This window comes from Sturnira hondurensis, unplaced genomic scaffold (genome assembly GCF_014824575.4).
Source record: "Sturnira hondurensis isolate 20B ecotype Veracruz unplaced genomic scaffold, ASM1482457v3 Scaffold0024805, whole genome shotgun sequence".
Classification (NCBI taxonomy): Eukaryota; Metazoa; Chordata; class Mammalia; order Chiroptera; family Phyllostomidae; genus Sturnira; species Sturnira hondurensis.
In genome coordinates this window covers 58,492-76,022 of record NW_028097436.1, presented here as the reverse complement: position 1 = coordinate 76,022, position 17,531 = coordinate 58,492, and the positions used below count along the sequence as shown (strand labels likewise).

At 50.4% G+C, this 17,531-nt stretch overlaps 1 protein-coding gene across 3 annotated transcripts in view; it reads left to right on the top strand.

The window, feature by feature from the left end:
• Positions 1–9,404: 9,404 nt before the first annotated feature.
• Positions 9,405–17,531, top strand: part of ZNF496 (zinc finger protein 496) — a 34,471-nt gene continuing 26,344 nt past the window's right edge. The window contains exons 1-7 of one of the 3 annotated variants that reach the window (XM_037038648.1): positions 9,405–9,515; positions 9,715–9,940; positions 11,433–11,549; positions 11,939–12,318; positions 12,652–12,835; positions 13,246–13,275; positions 16,201–16,274. In XM_037038648.1, the coding sequence (XP_036894543.1) occupies positions 11,989–12,318; positions 12,652–12,835; positions 13,246–13,275; positions 16,201–16,274 (618 nt within the window). In that variant the 5' untranslated portion in view covers positions 9,405–9,515; positions 9,715–9,940; positions 11,433–11,549; positions 11,939–11,988. Of the gene's footprint in view, positions 9,516–9,714; positions 9,941–11,432; positions 11,550–11,891; positions 12,319–12,651; positions 12,836–13,245; positions 13,276–16,200; positions 16,275–17,531 lie in introns of all 3 variants that reach the window. The other 2 variants (XM_037038646.1, XM_037038647.1) reach the window with 2 other exon arrangements.

The window sequence follows — 17,531 nt, the reverse complement described above, 5'->3', positions numbered from 1 at the left end:
AAGCTGACTTCTGTGACTGGTGTGTGCATGTGACTGGTGTGTGCACTTCTTTGTCTGTGTGTGCAGGGGCTGAACTCTCCTTGCAGGACGGTACTCACCACTTGTGGAAACAGATACTGTCTCTGGGTAAGACAGTGTCAGAATTGAGGTGCACTCTCAGGCACCCTGCTGACACCCAAGATCTGTTTGTTGCTGTCAAGGACCTCCTCACCACCACCTTGGAATTGGGGCAGACAACCTCAAGGTAGGGGTCAAAGGAAGACTTGGAATAAGTCTTTAGAAAGGCCAGTAGCTAGAGAGTGTCAGAAAATTCCTGAAGTGGATCATTGCCTAAAATTAAAAAAATTGAGTGACAGTAAGTTGATCCATGAACAGCATGTGTTTGAATTGCCAGGGCCCACTTATATGTGGAGTTTTCCAACGAATAGGTACACTGTTTCAGTCTGCTCTTGGGAGCTGGCAGTGCAGAGGCACACTGTGTGCACTATGTATGCCACTTTATTATTATTTGTCAAATTATAAGGGAAATCTTATTCAGGAAGTTATAGAGGCACTAGAAGGGCCCTTGGAACTCAGGAGAAAGAGGGATCACAGATACCACCATGAAGGACAAAAGAGGAAGGCGAGGCTTCCAGCCAGTGGAAGACAGAGGGCAGGCCCTGGGGAGAGATGGGGGTGGGGAAAGGTGAGGGTGAGTTCTGCAGAGAACTGCTTTATTATTTTTAAATGTATTTCTAAAATTATAGTTGATATACAATGTGTCAGTTTCAAGTGTACAATGTAATGATTAGACATTTCTGTAACTGACACAGTGATGTCCAGCAAGTCTAATTCCATCACACATAGTTGTTACAATATTATTGACTATATTCTCTATGCTGTACTTATATCCTTGTGACTGTTTTATAACTACCAATTTGTAGTTTTTTAAAATTTATTTTCAATTTGTACTTCTTAATCCCTTTACTTTTTTGCCTAGCCCCCAACCCACCCCATCGCTCTGGCAACTATCAGTTTGTTCTTCGTATCTGTGAACATTTTTCTGTTTTGTTTTGTTTGGGGTTTTGTTTTGTTGTTTTTTTTTTAGATTTCAGATATAAGTGAATTCATATATTTGTCTTTTTCTGCCTAACTTATTTCACCAACATAATAATGTCTAGGTTCATAAATGTCACACATGGTAAGGTTTCATTCTTTTTTTTATGTATCTGGCTGTGTAATATTCTGCTGTGTATGTACCACATCTTTTTTTATCCACTCGTTCACTGATGGACACCTAGGTTGCTTCCATATCTTTGCTATTGTAAATAAAGCTGCTTTGAACACGGGGGTATATATATATCTTTTTGAATAAATGTTTTCAGTTTATTTGGATAAATGCCCAGAGGTAGAATTGCTGGGTCATGTGGTAATATTACTTTTTAATGTTTTGAGGAAACTCCATACTGTTCTCCAGAGCAGCTGCACCAGTCTGCAGCTAACGGTGACTGGGGCTCCCTTTCCCCCCCGCACCCCCACTAGCACTTTTTTGTTGATTTATTGATGGTAGCAGCCTCTCTGACAGGTGTGAGGTCTCATTTGGCTTTAATTTGTGTTTCCCTGGTGATCAGTGATGTGGAGCACCTTCTCATGTGTCTATTGGTGCTCTGTATGTCCTCTTTGGAGAAGCTTGCATTCAGGACCCCTGGCGATTTTTCAATCAGGTTGTTTGTTGTTCCTATTGTGTTGATACTGGGTTGTATTAGCTCTTTCCAAATTTTGGGTATTAATCCTCTTATTGGATATGTCATTTGCAAATGTATTTTCCTGTCTAGTAGGTTGTCTTTTTGTGTTGTTGATGGTTTTCTTTGAGTGGCAAAAGCTGTTTAGTTTGATGTAGTGTCATTTGTTTATTTTTGTTCTTGTTGATTTTTCCCCAGGAGATTTCTCCAAAAACATATTGCCGATACCAATGCTAAAAAGTTTATTCCTGTTTTCTTCTAAGACTTTTATAGATTCAGGTCTTACAGCTAGGTTGGTGGTCCATTTTGAGTTTATTTTTATATACGGTGTAAGAAAGTGGTCTAGTTTTATTTTTTTACATGTATCTGTCTACTTTTTCCAACACCATTTATTGAAGAGACTGTCTTTGGCCCATTTTACATTCTTGTTTTTGTTGTGGATTAAGTAACCATATAAGTATGGGTTTGTTTCTGGGCTCTCCATTCTGACTCACTGATCTACGTGTCTGCCTTTGTGTCAGTACCATGTTGTTTTGGTTACTGTGGCCTTTCACTATAGTCCAACTTTGTTCTTCTTTCCCAATATCACTTTGGCTAATGGAGGTCTTTTGTGGTTCCATCTTAATTTTAGGGTTACTTGTTCTAGTTGTATAAAAAAAATGCCATTGGTATTTTTATAAGGATGACATTGAATCTGCAAGTTGCTTTAGCTAATATGGATATTTTATCAATATTAATCCTTCCTATCCACGAGCACGTTCTATCCTTTCATTTATTTGCGTCTTCAATTCCTGTCATCGATGTCTTCACTGTAGTGTTCAGAGTACAGGTCTTTTGCTTTTTTGTTTAAATTTATTCCTAGGTATTTTGTTCTTTTTGATACAATTGTGAATCAAATTACATTCTTAATTTGGCTGATCATTTGTTTTTAGTGTATGAAAACACAATAGCTTTCTGAATACTAATTTTATATCCTGCAACTTTATTGAACTTACTTATTAGTTTCAGAAGTTTCTGTTGGAATTTCTAGGGTTCTCTCTATATAGTGTTATCTGCAGATAATGACAACTTTACTTCTGTCATTCCAATTTGAATGTCTTTTTTTCTTACCTAAATGCTGTGATTAGAACTTCCAATACTATGTTGAGTAAAAGTGAGCATTCTTGTCTTGTTTCTGATCTTGGAGAAAAAGATTTCAGCTTTTCATTTTTGAGTATGATGATGGCTATGGGTTTGTCAGATGTGGCCTTTGTTATTTTGAGGTATATTTTCTCTAAACCTACTTTACAGAGAGTTTCTGTCATAAGTTGATATTGATTTTGTCAAATCCTTTTTCTATATCTATGGATATGATCATATGATTTTTACCCTTCATTTTATATGATGTATCATGTCCACTGATTTGTGGATATTGAACAACCTTGCATCCCACCCAGGAATAAACCCCCCTCGATCATGGTATGTGACCTTTTTAATGTATTGCTGAATTTGGTTAGCTAATATTGTGTTGCAACTATGTTCATCAGTGTTATTGGGTTATAACTTTCTTGTTTTGGTAGTGTCTTTGTCTGGTTTTTCTGTCAAGGAAATGCTGTTCTCCTAGAATGAGTTTGGGTACTTTCCTTCCTCTTCAATTTTTTAGAATAGTTCGTTCATTCTTCTTTGAATATTTGGTAGGATTTACCTGTGAAGCCATCTGGTCCAGGAGTTTTGTTAGTTGGGAGTTTTTTGATGACTGATTTAATTTCATCACTAGTGACTGTCTGTTCAGGTTTTCTGTTTCTTCCTGATTCAGTACAATCTACACAATGTGATTATACTATGGACTTGAGCATCCATGGGTTTTGGTATCTGTGAAAGTCCTGGAACCAATTCCCCATGGACACCATGAATAGCTAAGTTTGTCGGGAGTTTAAAGTTATACATAAATTGTTGACTTTGAGGGTGGTCAGAGTCCCTAACCCCCACATTACTGTTCAATGATCAGATGTACTTGGAGTATTTGAGAAATGAGGAGTAATTCAAAATTCTTCCTGCCTGGTAGAAAAACATGTGGTACCATCCAGGTGTCCAACAGCAAAAAAGTAGATGGAGCTATGCTAACATAGGAGGTGTAAAACACCAAAAAGTTAAAAAGTTCAAGTGCAGCTAATAGAGAAGGGAAGAGGACTGTGATGAATGGGTACCTGTTACATATCTCTGGGCTGGGTACTTAAATCTTTATTGATCCGTATGTACTGGGTGTTGTGTTATCATGGTGTGAATGGAAGAATGCATCCACTTCTCCCTAGCATCTAAGGAGGTTACACAGCAAGGGGGCAGGTATAGGACTTTCCTACTATTGCTGGGACTGAAGGAAAGAAACAATTGAGGTAGGCACACCATGGTTCTATGACTTAAACGGTATATCTAGTAGGCAGGCTGGGTGGACGTGGAGGAGCCAGGATAAGGTCTGGGCTCTGAAACAGGATCTGGAAACAGATCCAGGTGTGGAATCCAGGTTTTCTGCCTGAGACAGGATCAGGGTGTAGGATCCAGCATGCAGCAAGCCCCTCTTTCCTACAGAAGAGATTTCAAACTGTTATGTAGACCTTGGGGCTCCATTCTCTGTGGGCTCTGGTGAGAATTAAATGATAAAATGCAGGTGGTGAGCAGATCCCAAGCATATTGTTCATGGTTTCTGTATCATATCAATAGATGCAGACGCCCTGCACCCCCACATCTGTACCACCGGGTCCTTGACCCGTTCGTTTCCTTTCTCAGTCCCACTTCTTATTCTGAAATTCCAGGATCCTGGGACTCACCTCATTTAAGGAACAGACAGAAAGGATGAAACCCATGTAAATGGAAACATCCACACAACTGCAAGGATCAGGGTGGTTCCCTCCTGATGGAGCTGAATCCTGTCCAGGGCAAATGCGTGAGAATCGTGAGGATGGAGAAGGCACCAGGCAGCAGAAGAGACACTGTGGAACAGGGCCTCCCCAAGCCTTGCAGCTGCTGTGACATGTGACAAGGCCCCATCTTCTTACCACAGGCTCCCCAGATCGGTGCCCTGCACTCTTCCAGGATTCCAAGGCTAAGCCATCAGCCCCTGACAGCCCAGGACTCCCAGCGGACCCCCTTTCCTGACTTCACCTCTAAACAGTGGCAGGGATGTGACCCCCACTTCCCCGCCACCCGCCTCCAGTCCTCCCATCCTCCAAGTGGATCATCTCCTTTCATTAAGTTTCACTCCAGCTCCCTGGGTTGCTAAGTTGATCAGTGTATCGAGTACAGCTGGCCCTGGGGTGTCTGGCTGAGTTGGCGTTAACACCCCAATGCTAGTGAACAGCTCCCCAAACTGGTGTTTGCAGTACTGATGTTGTTTCCTGGGCCACAGCACCCAACATCGATTTCAGGGAAAGGGAAGACAACTTTCTCCAGTGACAACTGGGCCATTTTAGAGGCGCTTCTGCTGGAGCTCTGAGCAGTGAGCTGTGTCGGCCTATGTTTAGTTTTAAAGCCTTCTTGCCTTTGGCAGAAGGAAAAAGAAAACATAAAAGTAGGTTAACAGCCCTCTTGGGACAGCTGGGAGGCCTGTCTTGTGAGAACCTTATTAACACAGAGCCCTGCTCTCAGTGGCTTATCGCTGGGCCTTTGCACAGGCCACATGCCTCCCGCTGTCCGTCAGCTAGGACCCTGTGTTGGTCAGCATTTTCTAGAGAAACACAACCAGTAAGGGGGGAGGGTGTGTGTGGCCGCGCGCGAGTGTGCCAGCGTGTGTAGAGTGTGGGGGGGAGGGGGAGGGGGGAGGGGGGAGGGGTGGATATTGTCTCACTGGCCTGAAATCTGCAGGGTGGGCACGGTTGGAAACCCAGGGAAGAGGTGTTGTTGCAGTCTGGAGTCTGAAGGCAGACTCCAGGCAAAGTTCCTCCTCCTTGGGGACATCAGTCTTTATTCTTAAGGAGTTCCACAGACTGGATGAGGCCCACCCACATTACTCAAAATCTATTAATATAAATGTGAATCTCATTTTAAAAAATGGTGTTTGACCAAATGCCTGGGCCCTGTGGCCAGGGCAAGGCGACACATAAAATGAACCATCACATTCTGCTTCTCACTCCCCGGAAGGGCACAAGCACTCATGGGTCCACCCACCCACAACGGCCCACCTCTGCCCAGGGTCCCCTGCCCCCTTGGCCGTGCACCCCAGACTCCTCCTGCCTGCCCGGTCTCCGTCTAATTTCCCCCACCTTCACCAGGGTACCCTGTACCCACAGCTGGCCACCTCCACTCCCCTACTCCCTCCTCTACACTGCTCTGCCCACCACCTCCACCAGAGCCTGAGTCAGAGACCCCGGCTGTGTCTTCTCTTCCTCTAACCGGATCTTGAAACAGCACTCAGCTCCCTGACCAGCCCTGGTTCATGAAAGGGCTCTTGCTCCTAGCCTCCCCTGCTTCGCTTTACCCCCGCCCCACTTCCCCCTGCCCTCCCTTGCTCTCCCCTCCTTTCCTCTGGTCTCCAAACCTGCCCTTTCTGAAGCTGCTTCCCCATCGCCCACACCCACCTAGTGTCTCTACTGCTGTAATTCCAGATTTGTGCTCCAGCCTCGCCCTTCTCCCAGATACCTGCTTCCAAGCCTGGACCCACGTCAGGCCCAAGCCACAGCTGTTCCTCATTCTAAGGCCACACAGCACAGGGAGGAGAAATCCGCCAGCCAACTTCGAAGTCACCATCTCCTTGCCTGCATTTCTGCTGCCCTTTATAACGTGGCACCCGCTTCTGCTTCTCCAATAGGTCCTGCTTCTGCTGGACCGAATAGTGGGATAGTGGTCCTGGTAAAAGGATGGTCCCGTCAGGCCACGCCCAATCGAATTCCGCTCTCTATCCCTCCAGCCCAGGCTTTCAGTAACCGCTCTTGCCCCAAGAGGACCAAGCTCCCGTGTCAGGGCCTTCCCCCATGCTGCCCCCTTTGCAGGAATGCTCTTCCCGAACACCTCTGCTCTGCCTGACAGGGGCCTGCTGTGCTGTCAGATACCACTTCCTCTCGGAGGTTCCACCTGAGGCCGTGGCAGGCTCCTCCGGGCATTCTGTCGCCCATGGCATTATATTGAAGAGTCATTTGTTATCTCCTGATTCTCCTCCCAACTCTCAGGAGCCAGGATCTTCTGTCCACCATGGTCTCCCCAAGGATGGGACAATCGGTGACACACAGCAAGCATTTTATAAAAACATACACAACCAGCAATGGTAACATAAAACGAAGACCTGCACAGGTCCTGGTGGGCCTTCAGTGGCCTGAGGGCACAGCTTCCTTGCTGGTGCTTCACAGTAGACATTGAATACAGCCCCACTTGACAGTGAGGAAAGCACCTTCCCATGGCTCCCAGTATCCCCCACCAGTTCAGACACCCCACAACCTTGTTCAGTGGCCATAACCCTGTGCTGACCCTCCTTCCCTTAGGGACCCTGTTCTTACCCAGCTGGAGCTTAATCAGATCCCTCATTCCAGATGTCACTGTGGCAGTGGAGCCTGCCCTGACTTCTTTAATACTGTTACCAGACATTGTTCCACTTTTCTTGTCCTCTGCAGCACAGATCAAACTTGGCAGATCATGATATTGATTTCACTAACTGCTTGCTTCCCCTTTACCCCCAGAAGCTAGTTGTGTTGACACATGTACTCTGTGCACCTGGAAAAGCACCTAGCCCAAGAGAGCCTAGGAGGTTCTTGGTATATTTGTTGAATGATGAAGGATTCCAATGAGGTGAACAGCATCGGCTCTGTTTTCTGGATGAGGAAACTGAGGTGCCGAAAGATGAAGTAGGCCTGAGATCATATGGTCAGGAGTCAAGGAGGAAGGCTTTAACCCAGGTGCTTAGGACAAATGCAAAGTAAGGGCAAGTTCTGAGTTGAGATGGATTGAGAATTTGCAGGGAAGGAGCTGGGCTGGGCAATGGGGACTGACCTGATGTTGTGTGCTAGCAGTCTCTGGGTTCTGCATGTTACCTGCTTTAGGGCCACAGTAGAGCAGAGCAAGGAGCACAGGTTCCCAACGCTCAACTGCTGATTCCTCAGCCAGTCTCAGGGCTGGGATCTCCAGCAGAGGGTCTGAACCTTCACAGAAGAGCCACAGGCTGGGATTTTTGCCCAAGCCTGTGGTCCCTGATTCACTGGTCTGTGGTTCCTCCCAGGGGGGCCCTCTCCGCAGGCTGCATGGCTTCAATGGTGCTGGCCAGTGCTCCTGGGGGTGGAGGGGTTAATACTGAGTTCCCAGCAGTCAGATGCGGGTAGCTCCCTTTGCTATCCACAGGCTCCAGGTGAGATCCTTGGGTGACCATTTGATTGAACAACCACTGTTCACTGAAAAGAGCTTCACTCCTTTGCTTTCCTCCATCTCCTGCTGAAGTCAGAGTCCAGGCATTTGACAGATGCGGCTCCCAGTAACTTCCACCAGCCAGGCATGGCAATTGGTAACTTGAAGAAACAAGCGGCACCAGACCATGGAGTGAAAAGACACACAGGGCAAAGGGCTGGTGTCTTGACTCACCCACCAGGTCCCAACTCACTTAGCCAAGCCATTTTCTTTTGGGAAACTAGTTTGTTCTGCTTGTCCTTGAATCAGTCTGACTGAAAGCAGAGGTGTCTGTGGGTCGGTGACCCTTCGGTGCTCGGTGCCCAGAGACTTCTCTGCTTTGCTTTCTGTTCCCTGGGAGAGTTCACGCAGGCTCGATGGAGCAGTGGCGTGGGTAGGAGAAAATCAGACCTGCTCAGGGGACTAGAGATACTCTTCCTTCCAAGCTCCGGAATCTGGAAGGTTAAGGATGACACAGAAAGACCCCTCCTGATTTAGGAGCTATATTCAGCATGGGGTAGTGTTGGGGGGATTCGGGATGCCCTAATTCCTGCTTGCCACTTCCAATGGCCTCTAACCTCCCCCTGAGCCTCTGACTCGATGAGAACGGAGAGCCCCGAGCTCCCCTCCCCTGCAACTCGGAGTGAGATGCACCGGGCTCCCCGCGCACTCCCCAGCCTTGTCTTGATGCTCAGAAGGGCCTTGCAGTGGGCAACCTTACTTAAACTGAAACTCCCCATATCTGTTTAAGCCCAAGAAAGTGCAAGCTGACACCTCGGACGTCCCAGGCGGCGAAGGCAGACAGAGGGTGTCTGCGTTTCTCTCGCCCTTCTCGTCTATTCAGCGGCCGCAGCCGGCTCTTAGAAGGGGTTTTGGCCATCAGGGTGGTGGCGCCTGCCTTGGGAGGTCACAAGGGATTCCTAAAAGGAGCCGCCCCCTTTCCCCATTCAGCCCCGGGCCCAGGATCCGCAGTTCCTGGCAACCACAAGCCCCGGGGCGTGGGAGTGGAGAAAACAGTGGAAAGGACAGCCCCAACACCTCTCCACATCGGGGGTCCTCATGGCGAGTGTGTCCTCGATCACCGACAGCGGTGCGGTCCCCGCCGTGCCCTCTACGCCCCCGCCCACAGCCCGCTAGGCGCGCCCCAGGCCACGGGGAGGCCAGGCTTGGCGGCGGGGCAGACATCCCGACCGGCGCCAAGACCCGGACGCGCGCGAAGAGGGGCGGGGCGGTGCACGAGCCGGGCCGGGGGTGTCAGATGTCACCCGGGCGCACACCTCGGCCGGGGGGCGGGGAGCGAACCACTGAGACGCCGAGACCTCCGCGATCCTAGAGCGGAGCAGGAAGTGTCCCAGGGGAGGGAGCCCGAGGGTCCGGCCTTTTCTTTCCTCCGCGTCCGGCGGGCTCCGGCGGCGGCCCAGCCTGCGGAGCCCTCAACCGGGACGCGCTGCGGCGGTGAGTTCGGCCGGGCTCCTGCGGCCCGCGCAGCGCCCTTCTACCCCCTCCTCCGGCCGCAAGCACCCAGGACTCCCGGCCCTGCGACCCCCGATCGCGCGCGCCTCCCGGCCCCGCGCGCCCCCCCATCCCGGAGCTGATCGTCGGTGGATCTGCGGGCGGGGGGGTTGGTTAAAGTAACACCAATATTGTTTTTCAGGCGCCTACATTTGTTCCTACTCTTCCCTTCTAAGTGGAGCCGTGGTTTTCTGGATGAGCAGGAGACGGGGCTTGGTTGGCCAGGGAGGGAGTCGGGCCCTGCAGAGAGCCCGCCTCGGGAAGGACACCGGGAGGCCGACCGGGAAGGATGAGGAACGGCTGCGGAGACTAACGCCGCGGCCAGAGCGGTTTGAGTTGGACGCGGGGAAGGAGTTACGGACTGTGAGGTGAGGAGCCGGGAACTGGCTACACTGGGGGCGCGCGAGCGCGCGAGTGTGTGTGTTTGTGTGTGTGTGGTGTGCGCGTGGGCGCGCGCTGCAGGGGAAGCGGGAGACGTGGAGCGAGGAAAAGCTCGGCCTTTCCTCGGCCTAAAATGCCCTCCCCTTTCCTTTCTACTGATAGCGCGCAGTCCCTTCCCCTATAAGCCCGCCCCGCCCCGCGCGCCCCGCGGGGATCCTCTGGGACCCACGTTAGTTCGTTCATTCATCAGGCATCACTCCTGGCCTCTTACCGCCAGGGGCCCGGCTGACAAAGAGGAACACCGCGGTCTAGTTGGGGCTGGTTCTCAGCGGACGCCGGACCCAGAACGATGAGGGTGGGGCCTGGCTCTCCCTTAGGTTGAGGCAGACCTGAGCCCCAGAGTTTCTGCAGTTGTGTGGCGGCTGAGCTCAGGAGCCGGCCCTGAAGAAGGCGGATTAGGAGCCTGCTGAAAGGGGCCCAGCCGGACTCCTTCAGTCCTTTTCTGCTAGACTGTTTTTCCGTGGAAGGCAAAGCAGTACAGGCTCTTGGGTTTTTCTGATTGCCGTACCATGGGTTTGTGGCTCTTCTGTGAACTAGCAGCGAGGGCCGCAGTTCACGTGGGATCCTTGGGGCCCCTGAGCTGTTGGCAGTTAAGGTTAAGCTGGGATGCCTCATGTAGTCTGGTTGTGGAGGTCCAGTGACTGTGCCCTGTGGTCTTAGAGGCCTGAAGGAGCGGGAGGGGGTTTCTCTGGGTCCCGTAGTCTGTGAGTAGTACTGTTACTCTCATGTTTCCCTATGTGTGTTCACTGGAACTGGGGGGATGGAGGGTCCCTGAGCGCCCTCTGTGCTCATATGGGGGCTCCCGCCTCTGTCCTGTCTGGGGAAGGGCTCTTTGGTGTGTACAGGTGCCTTCATTATGGTTTCATTATGCCCTGCTGGTGTAGCTCAGTGGCTTGAGTACCGACCAACCTGTGAACCAAAGGGTTCTGGATTCAATTCCCAGTCAGGGCACACACCTGGGTTGCAGTCCAGGTCCCCAGTGGGTGGTGAGATGCAACCGATCACTGTTTCTCTTGCATGTTGATGCTTTTCTTCCTCTCTTTCTCTGTCCCTTCCCCTTTCTCTAAAAAATCTTTTTTTTTTTAAGATGGCAAGGGTAGAGAAGGTGGTAGAGGCAAGGTCAGGTATCTTAGATTTAGTGAGCTGGGGGAGGCTGATCTGGAAGTGCTGGTGTTTTTAAATGCACAGAGTTATTTTCTCCAAGAATCTCAGGATGTGGCTGTCACTTTTGATATCCCATTTCTTGTGTGAGTATCTTCCCAGCCAGGAGCTCCCCACCCCCACCCCCCGCCCCCATCCCCAGTCTCCCAAGGCAGACTCTGCGTCAGAGCTGGCTCGGCACTTTTGCCAGCATGTGGGTCTCCCATCCTGGATGCGCCCTCATGTCTCTTCCCTGCTCATCTGTCTTTGTCTTTCCAGCTCATGTTGTGAAGGTCTCAAGGGCAAGGACGGTGACTTTGGCTCCAAAGCTCCAAGATAGCAGCCTGCCTGGCTTGGCCCTCTCTGGTCCTCTCCAGGAGGACCCAGCCACTGAAGGTACCCTAGAGTCTTAATTTCTTCTGGCTCCTGCATGTAGCCCTGTCAGTGTGCTGGATGCTCAGAATGCCATTGTCATGTTGCAAGGCCACTGCTTTTCTCCTGGACTCCCCGCCTTATTTGTCCAGTTGACCAGTTAGGGGAGCATGTAATGATGCTGTTGGGGGGTGGTACTGCCCTCCCTCCCTTTGTGCAAGGACCAGCCATACTGACACTTCTCATAGGTCCCAGAGCTTCTCCCAAGGGTGGTCTCTGGGCCTCGTCGCTTTCCCCATCACCACCCCCCAGAATCTGCTGCAGGAGACCAGAGCATTGAAGCCAGTGATTTCTGTTTGGAAATAGGGTCGTCTTCTGCTGCTGACCCCCATCAAATCCCATCATGCCCACAGCCCTGTGCCCCCGAGTGTTGGCTCCGAAGGAAAGTGAGGAGCCCAGGAAAATGAGGAGCCCACCGGGAGAGAGCCCTGGCCCCCAGGGCGAGCTTCCCAGCCCCGAATCCTCCCGACGCCTCTTCCGCCGGTTCCGCTACCAGGAGGCAGCAGGCCCCCGTGAGGCCCTGCAACGCCTCTGGGACCTGTGCCGGGGCTGGCTGCGGCCCGAGCGACATAGCAAGGAGCAGATCCTGGAGCTGCTGGTGCTGGAGCAGTTTCTGGCCATCCTGCCCCGTGAGATCCAGGGCTGGGTGCGTGCCCAGGAGCCTGAGAGTGGAGAGCAGGCTGTGGCTGCTGTGGAGGCACTGGAGCGGGAGCCGGGGAGACCCTGGCAGTGGGTGAGCGGAGCGGCTGCTCTTGGCCGGCCAGAGGCTGGGAGGAGCGAGGGTGAGAGCGGCTGGGCAACAGTGGAGATGGGGCCACTCACCTTCTTGCAGGGGCTGAGGAATTCCATCTGGAACTCCATGCTTTGGTTGGTCCTACACAAGTGCCGGTGTCTTGGTACAGCAGGTTACCTTCTCTATCTAAAGGCTTTAATTAGGGGGAAGATAAGCCATCCCCTCTTTACATCCCTGTCCAAGGCCTGGACTGAGCCTCCAGTGCTCGACCACTGGCCCTGGCTAGCTGGGGCCCTCACCACCTGTCCTGAGACACTCTCTGTGGGATTTCAGCTCAAGCACTGCGAGGACCCAGTGGTGATTGATGACGCCGACGGTCCTCGGGACCAAGAGCAGGAGCCGCTGCCAACAGAGCCCCAGAGCCATGTTGCAAAGAGCCAGGAAGCCCCGCTGGTGGCTCTGCCCCAGGGCCCAGGGCTCCAGAGCAGACTGCCAGGCCAGCTCAGCGGGGACCCAGGTAGGGAGCCTGGGGGTGTGGGGGAGGAGCCTGCATGCCCTTCCTGTGTGTCTTGGTGGTGGCTCTCGACCTCAGTAGTTTTCTCTTGTTTCCTAAGGAGCCATAAACCATTTTCCAGGTCTGGTTTCCTCCCTAGAGCAATTGAATCAGAATCTCCTTAGGGTGTCTGTTCTCTTCTGGCACCCAGTCCACCCAGAGGGACCTCTGCCGTAGGGGGTATCTGAAGCTGCACCATCTTCTCCCTGTGAGGGCGCATCTCTGGGCTTTGCCATTTTGGGGATAGCTGGGCACCATGGCTGTCCCAGTGGCACCTATGTCAGGAGCCGAGTATGGCCATCTCCACTTGTCTCCCTGAACCCGTCTGTACCAGCTAAACAACTCCTGACCTCAGGCATGTTATTATGCTGCAGGAAATCCAGGAATACCCTCAGAAGGAACAGGTAGGCATCTCAGGGTTCCTGGCTTGAATGTCACCTGGACATTTCTGAATATCTGTCCAGAGTATGCTGGTGGCTACAGGCAGGTGGGTGGCTTTGGCCCAGGTACACTTGACTTTGAATCCTTTCACTGTACCCGGAGCATGCTTCTGAAATCTGCAAGCCTCAATTTCCTGGTCCATCCAAAGGAGGCAATCATTGCCCATATTGGATTTCTTGAGGATTAAAGGACTATATCCATAAAATGCAGAGCCAAGGGCCTGAGCCAATCATGATTTTGAGTTGATGTCATCCCTACAGGAAGTCGTGCTGCCCTCAGGTTGAGTGAGTGACCTGTGTGGTGCGGGGGTTACTTCGGGCAGGCTTTCCACATTGTATTGGGTTGGCCAAAAAGTCCTATGGGTTTTCCATAAAAAAAGACATACTTTTTATTTTCCCCAATAACTTTATTAATTTGGATGTATCAAGTATATTGGCTATCTCCCGCGTAGGTGTCATGTTCGTTGTTCTCAATGTCTCAGTCTGATCACTGTCAACTTCGGCTGGGCTACCCAACCATGAAACACCGTCTGGTGAGAAATCTCCAGCACAAAACTTCTCAAATCACTTTTTAAAAAAAGACTTCATTTCTCTTATTTTTTAGAGAGGGAAACTTCAACGTGTGGGTGCCTCTCATGCACCCCCTACTGCAGACCTGGCCTGCAATGCAGGCATGTGCCCTAGACTGAGAATCAAGCCTTCGACCCTTTGATTCTCAGGCCAGCATTCAACCACTGAGCCATACACACCAGCCAGGGCCACAAACCACTTTTGACAAATTCAATCAGTCACGACGCCTTCTCTGTACATTGCCCAAATCTCTTTTTACATTTCAATTGCATTTTTACTTTTCTTAAAATAGTAAAGTATAACATGCCGGAAATGTTGCATTTTTTTCTTCCGTCTTCAATATTAAATTGAAGATAGCTACACAAAAATGTACCCATTTTGAAAAGTTTTTTAAATGCATGCTGATAAGATAGCTGTCACGATACAATCTAACAACTTTCAAATGAAGTTAAAGGCAACTAAGTGCTATTATGGCCATCTTATGGTAAAAACCAAACAAACTTTTTGGTCAGCCCAGTACTATAGATAACATGCAAAGGAGGGGGCGTCCAGGAGAGTACTCTTTCAATTCACAGAACTTGTCCTTGGCATTGCAATAAATTTTTCAATTCAAAAAAAAGTTAAATTTTTTTTGGTGGGGGGGTGAAACTCTTGAGTCCTGTATAAATCAAACTCTTCGGCCTCTTGTTGTTTGAAGTCCAGATGGCTGTATTAGGTTTCTAGGAACTTCTGAACCAAGTCCCACAGGCAGGGTGGCTCAGACGCCAGACATTTATTTCCTTCCAGTGGTGGAGGCTAGAAGTCGGAGATCCAGGTGTGGGCAGGCCTGGGTCCTTGGGGGCCTTTCTTCTTGGCATGTGGATGGTCATCATCTCTCTGTTCCTTTACATGTGTCAAAGTCTCTTACAAGGACACCAGTCAAGTAGGGTTGGGGTCCATCCTCATGATGTTACATTAACTTCATTACTTCTTGAAAGACCAACATCTCCAAATATAGTCACAGTTTGACATCCTGGAGGTTGGGACTCCAGCATATAAATTTGGTGGGGACACAGTTCAGCCTGTAATGACAGGCATAAGGCAAGGACTGTCAGTCCAAATAAACTCTGCGTGTACAGGCAGCCTGGGCTGTGCAGGTTGTGCCCCCAGAAGGGGCTCCCCAGCCTAAGCTGGTGCTTTGTGGGGAAGTTGGGAGACAAGCCAGTTGCCACCAAAGGGCAGCAGGCCAAGCGGCTCTGCTCCATTTTCCCTGAGCTGTAATAAAGAAACAAGAGACCTGGTGAGACACTGGGATGAGCCTCCAGTAAAAATAAACAAATAAAGCCACATAGTTCCTAATCTTGAAAATCTTCCTAAGAAGCTGGATTTTGTTTAGAGGTTGAAAAGTTTCCACAGTGATTTGCAAAACTGTCTATGTACTCATGTCTCATGGGAAAGGTGGGGTGGAGCTGTCATCACTCAGAAAGGTGTGAAGGAAATCACGCCTCACATCCACACCCTCCCTGCCATGCAGGGGGGTGGGGGGGAGGCGGGCACCTCTCTCAGGGACCCCCAGTGTCACCACCAGCTGAGCTGTCCTGTTCTGGACCTTTGTTCTAAAGAGCTGTGCCTGTCCCTGCTGCAGCCTGGGTCTGAAAGGTGGGGGACACTGGCTCTTGTGTCAGCCTTGACACTGATTGAGTGTGTGGCATGGAGTCAGCCTTCAGGAGACTAGGACACCGTCTAGGTGCAGCTTTCCTGTGAAAGGACCACCTTTTGAAACAGCTTCTTTTCACATGGCTATGCCCTGGGCGACGTGTGAGGCTCACTGCTTACAGAAGCCTGAGCCAGGTGGGGTTGCCAATTGGGAGAGCATCCCTGCTGGAATAGCGCCCCCACCCAGGCCCCAGGGTGGGCCCAGTGAGGTGTCCCTTCATTCTATACCTTCCAGCGATGGTGTCAGGGCACTGCGACAAACCTCTGGAGTTTGCAGTTGGTAACTTAAACGTGTATGTATTTATCTGGCCCTGGAGCCCCACCGTAATCTGTACTGCTGGCAGCTATTAGTGGTACTCAGAGCTCCCAGCTTTATTTTTTCCTGATTTTGAATCATGAGATTGATATCTCTGCACCTGTGGAAGTTGCTTTCCCAATTTGGTGGCAGAGCCAACTGGAGCTCAGGCATTCCCTGTTAAAAGTCCCCTGCATTGTCTCTGAGAGCAAAGGAACAAGTCTTGTGGTTTGCCTGAAGCTTTTTGTGTGCATTATCTTGTGGTCCTCCCTTTGCAAATGAGGAAAAAGGACTGAGGTTATGAGATAAGCTCTTCTCATCTCTTTCAGTTTCACAAGACTCATCCCTCCAGGACCCAACCTTGAGGGACACACAGCAGGTGACTGCCCTCCAGCTGCCCTTGGTGAGTGACCTTCAGAAGCCTTAAGAACCCCCTTTGTACTCTGTCAGCTACAGAGAGACCCTGGCAGGTTTGTGTCTGCCACACAGGCTGTTCAGCCCCATCCTAGAAAAACTAAGGGGACCCACCCAAGTTTACATGAGTCCATCTCTCCTCCCACCTCAGAGTCTGGGCTGCTCACTTTGAGGCTTTGGTGTCCCCTCCACTGAGAAAGGGGAGGGAGGGCAGATTTCTTCAGTACCATTACACAGCCATGTAGAGGGGTCTTAGGGAAATTCCACGTAAGGCCTCCATTCCCAGGTGTCAGCTAGGCTTGGTCTGCAGGTGTCCTCCTCACTCACACCTTCCCATCCCAGCTCCTGCCTGGGGGTTTCTGACTACCGCCTTCACTGTTCTCCCGAACACATCCCACTGGCTGCCACGAGGTGCAATTGTGAGAGTGTGGGTGCCATCAGGCCCCGGGGGACCCTGTTGCTGCTGGTTCTCAGCAGGTGGAAGGCTAGCTGAAGGACAGTATGTGCAGTGTGTTCTCTACACAGTGCATTTGACAGGACTTTAAACCTTGGGTGGGTGGGCTCCGGGTGGGAAGGAATAAGCCAGCATGTGGGGTGGGATGTCCTCACCCTGGGAGCTACCCCAGTGAGCAAGGCACATGTCCCCAGTATCTGCTCTGAGCTGCCTGAGCTGATGAGTCAAACTATCCAAAGGAGGTAGAACTATTTTTATTGAAAACGGTTACTTTTGACTAGTACGCCTCACAAGGCGATGCTGTGAATGTAGTACCTACGGAGCTTTGGTGCTCACCTTCAGATTCCCAGTCCCTGTAGATGCCACAGTTCTCTGAAGACACAGACTTTGATGAGTCGGTACTGTTTAATCCTCACTGAAGAGTGTTTCTGCCCATTGCATCAAGAATCACCATCCCAAAGGTCTTATTGTTGAGGGTCTTTTTAACTTTTACTTTTAGTTGTAAAATACGTGTAACAAAATTTACAATCCTAGTCATTTTTAATGTACAGTACTGTTTTTAAGTGTTTGGTGATCTTAAGATTCATTCCCATTGTTGTGCAGCCAATCTCCAGTGTTTTCACTTCTCCAAGCTGAAACTCCTCAGCAATGTGGTAGTCATTCCCCGGGCCCCCAACACCACAGGCTTTGGCACCACCCTTCACTCCGGAGAGCGAGCGTGCACAAGTGGAATGACACAGCAACTGTCCTTTTGTGCCTGGTCGGTTTCCCTCAGTGTATTGTCCTCTAGGT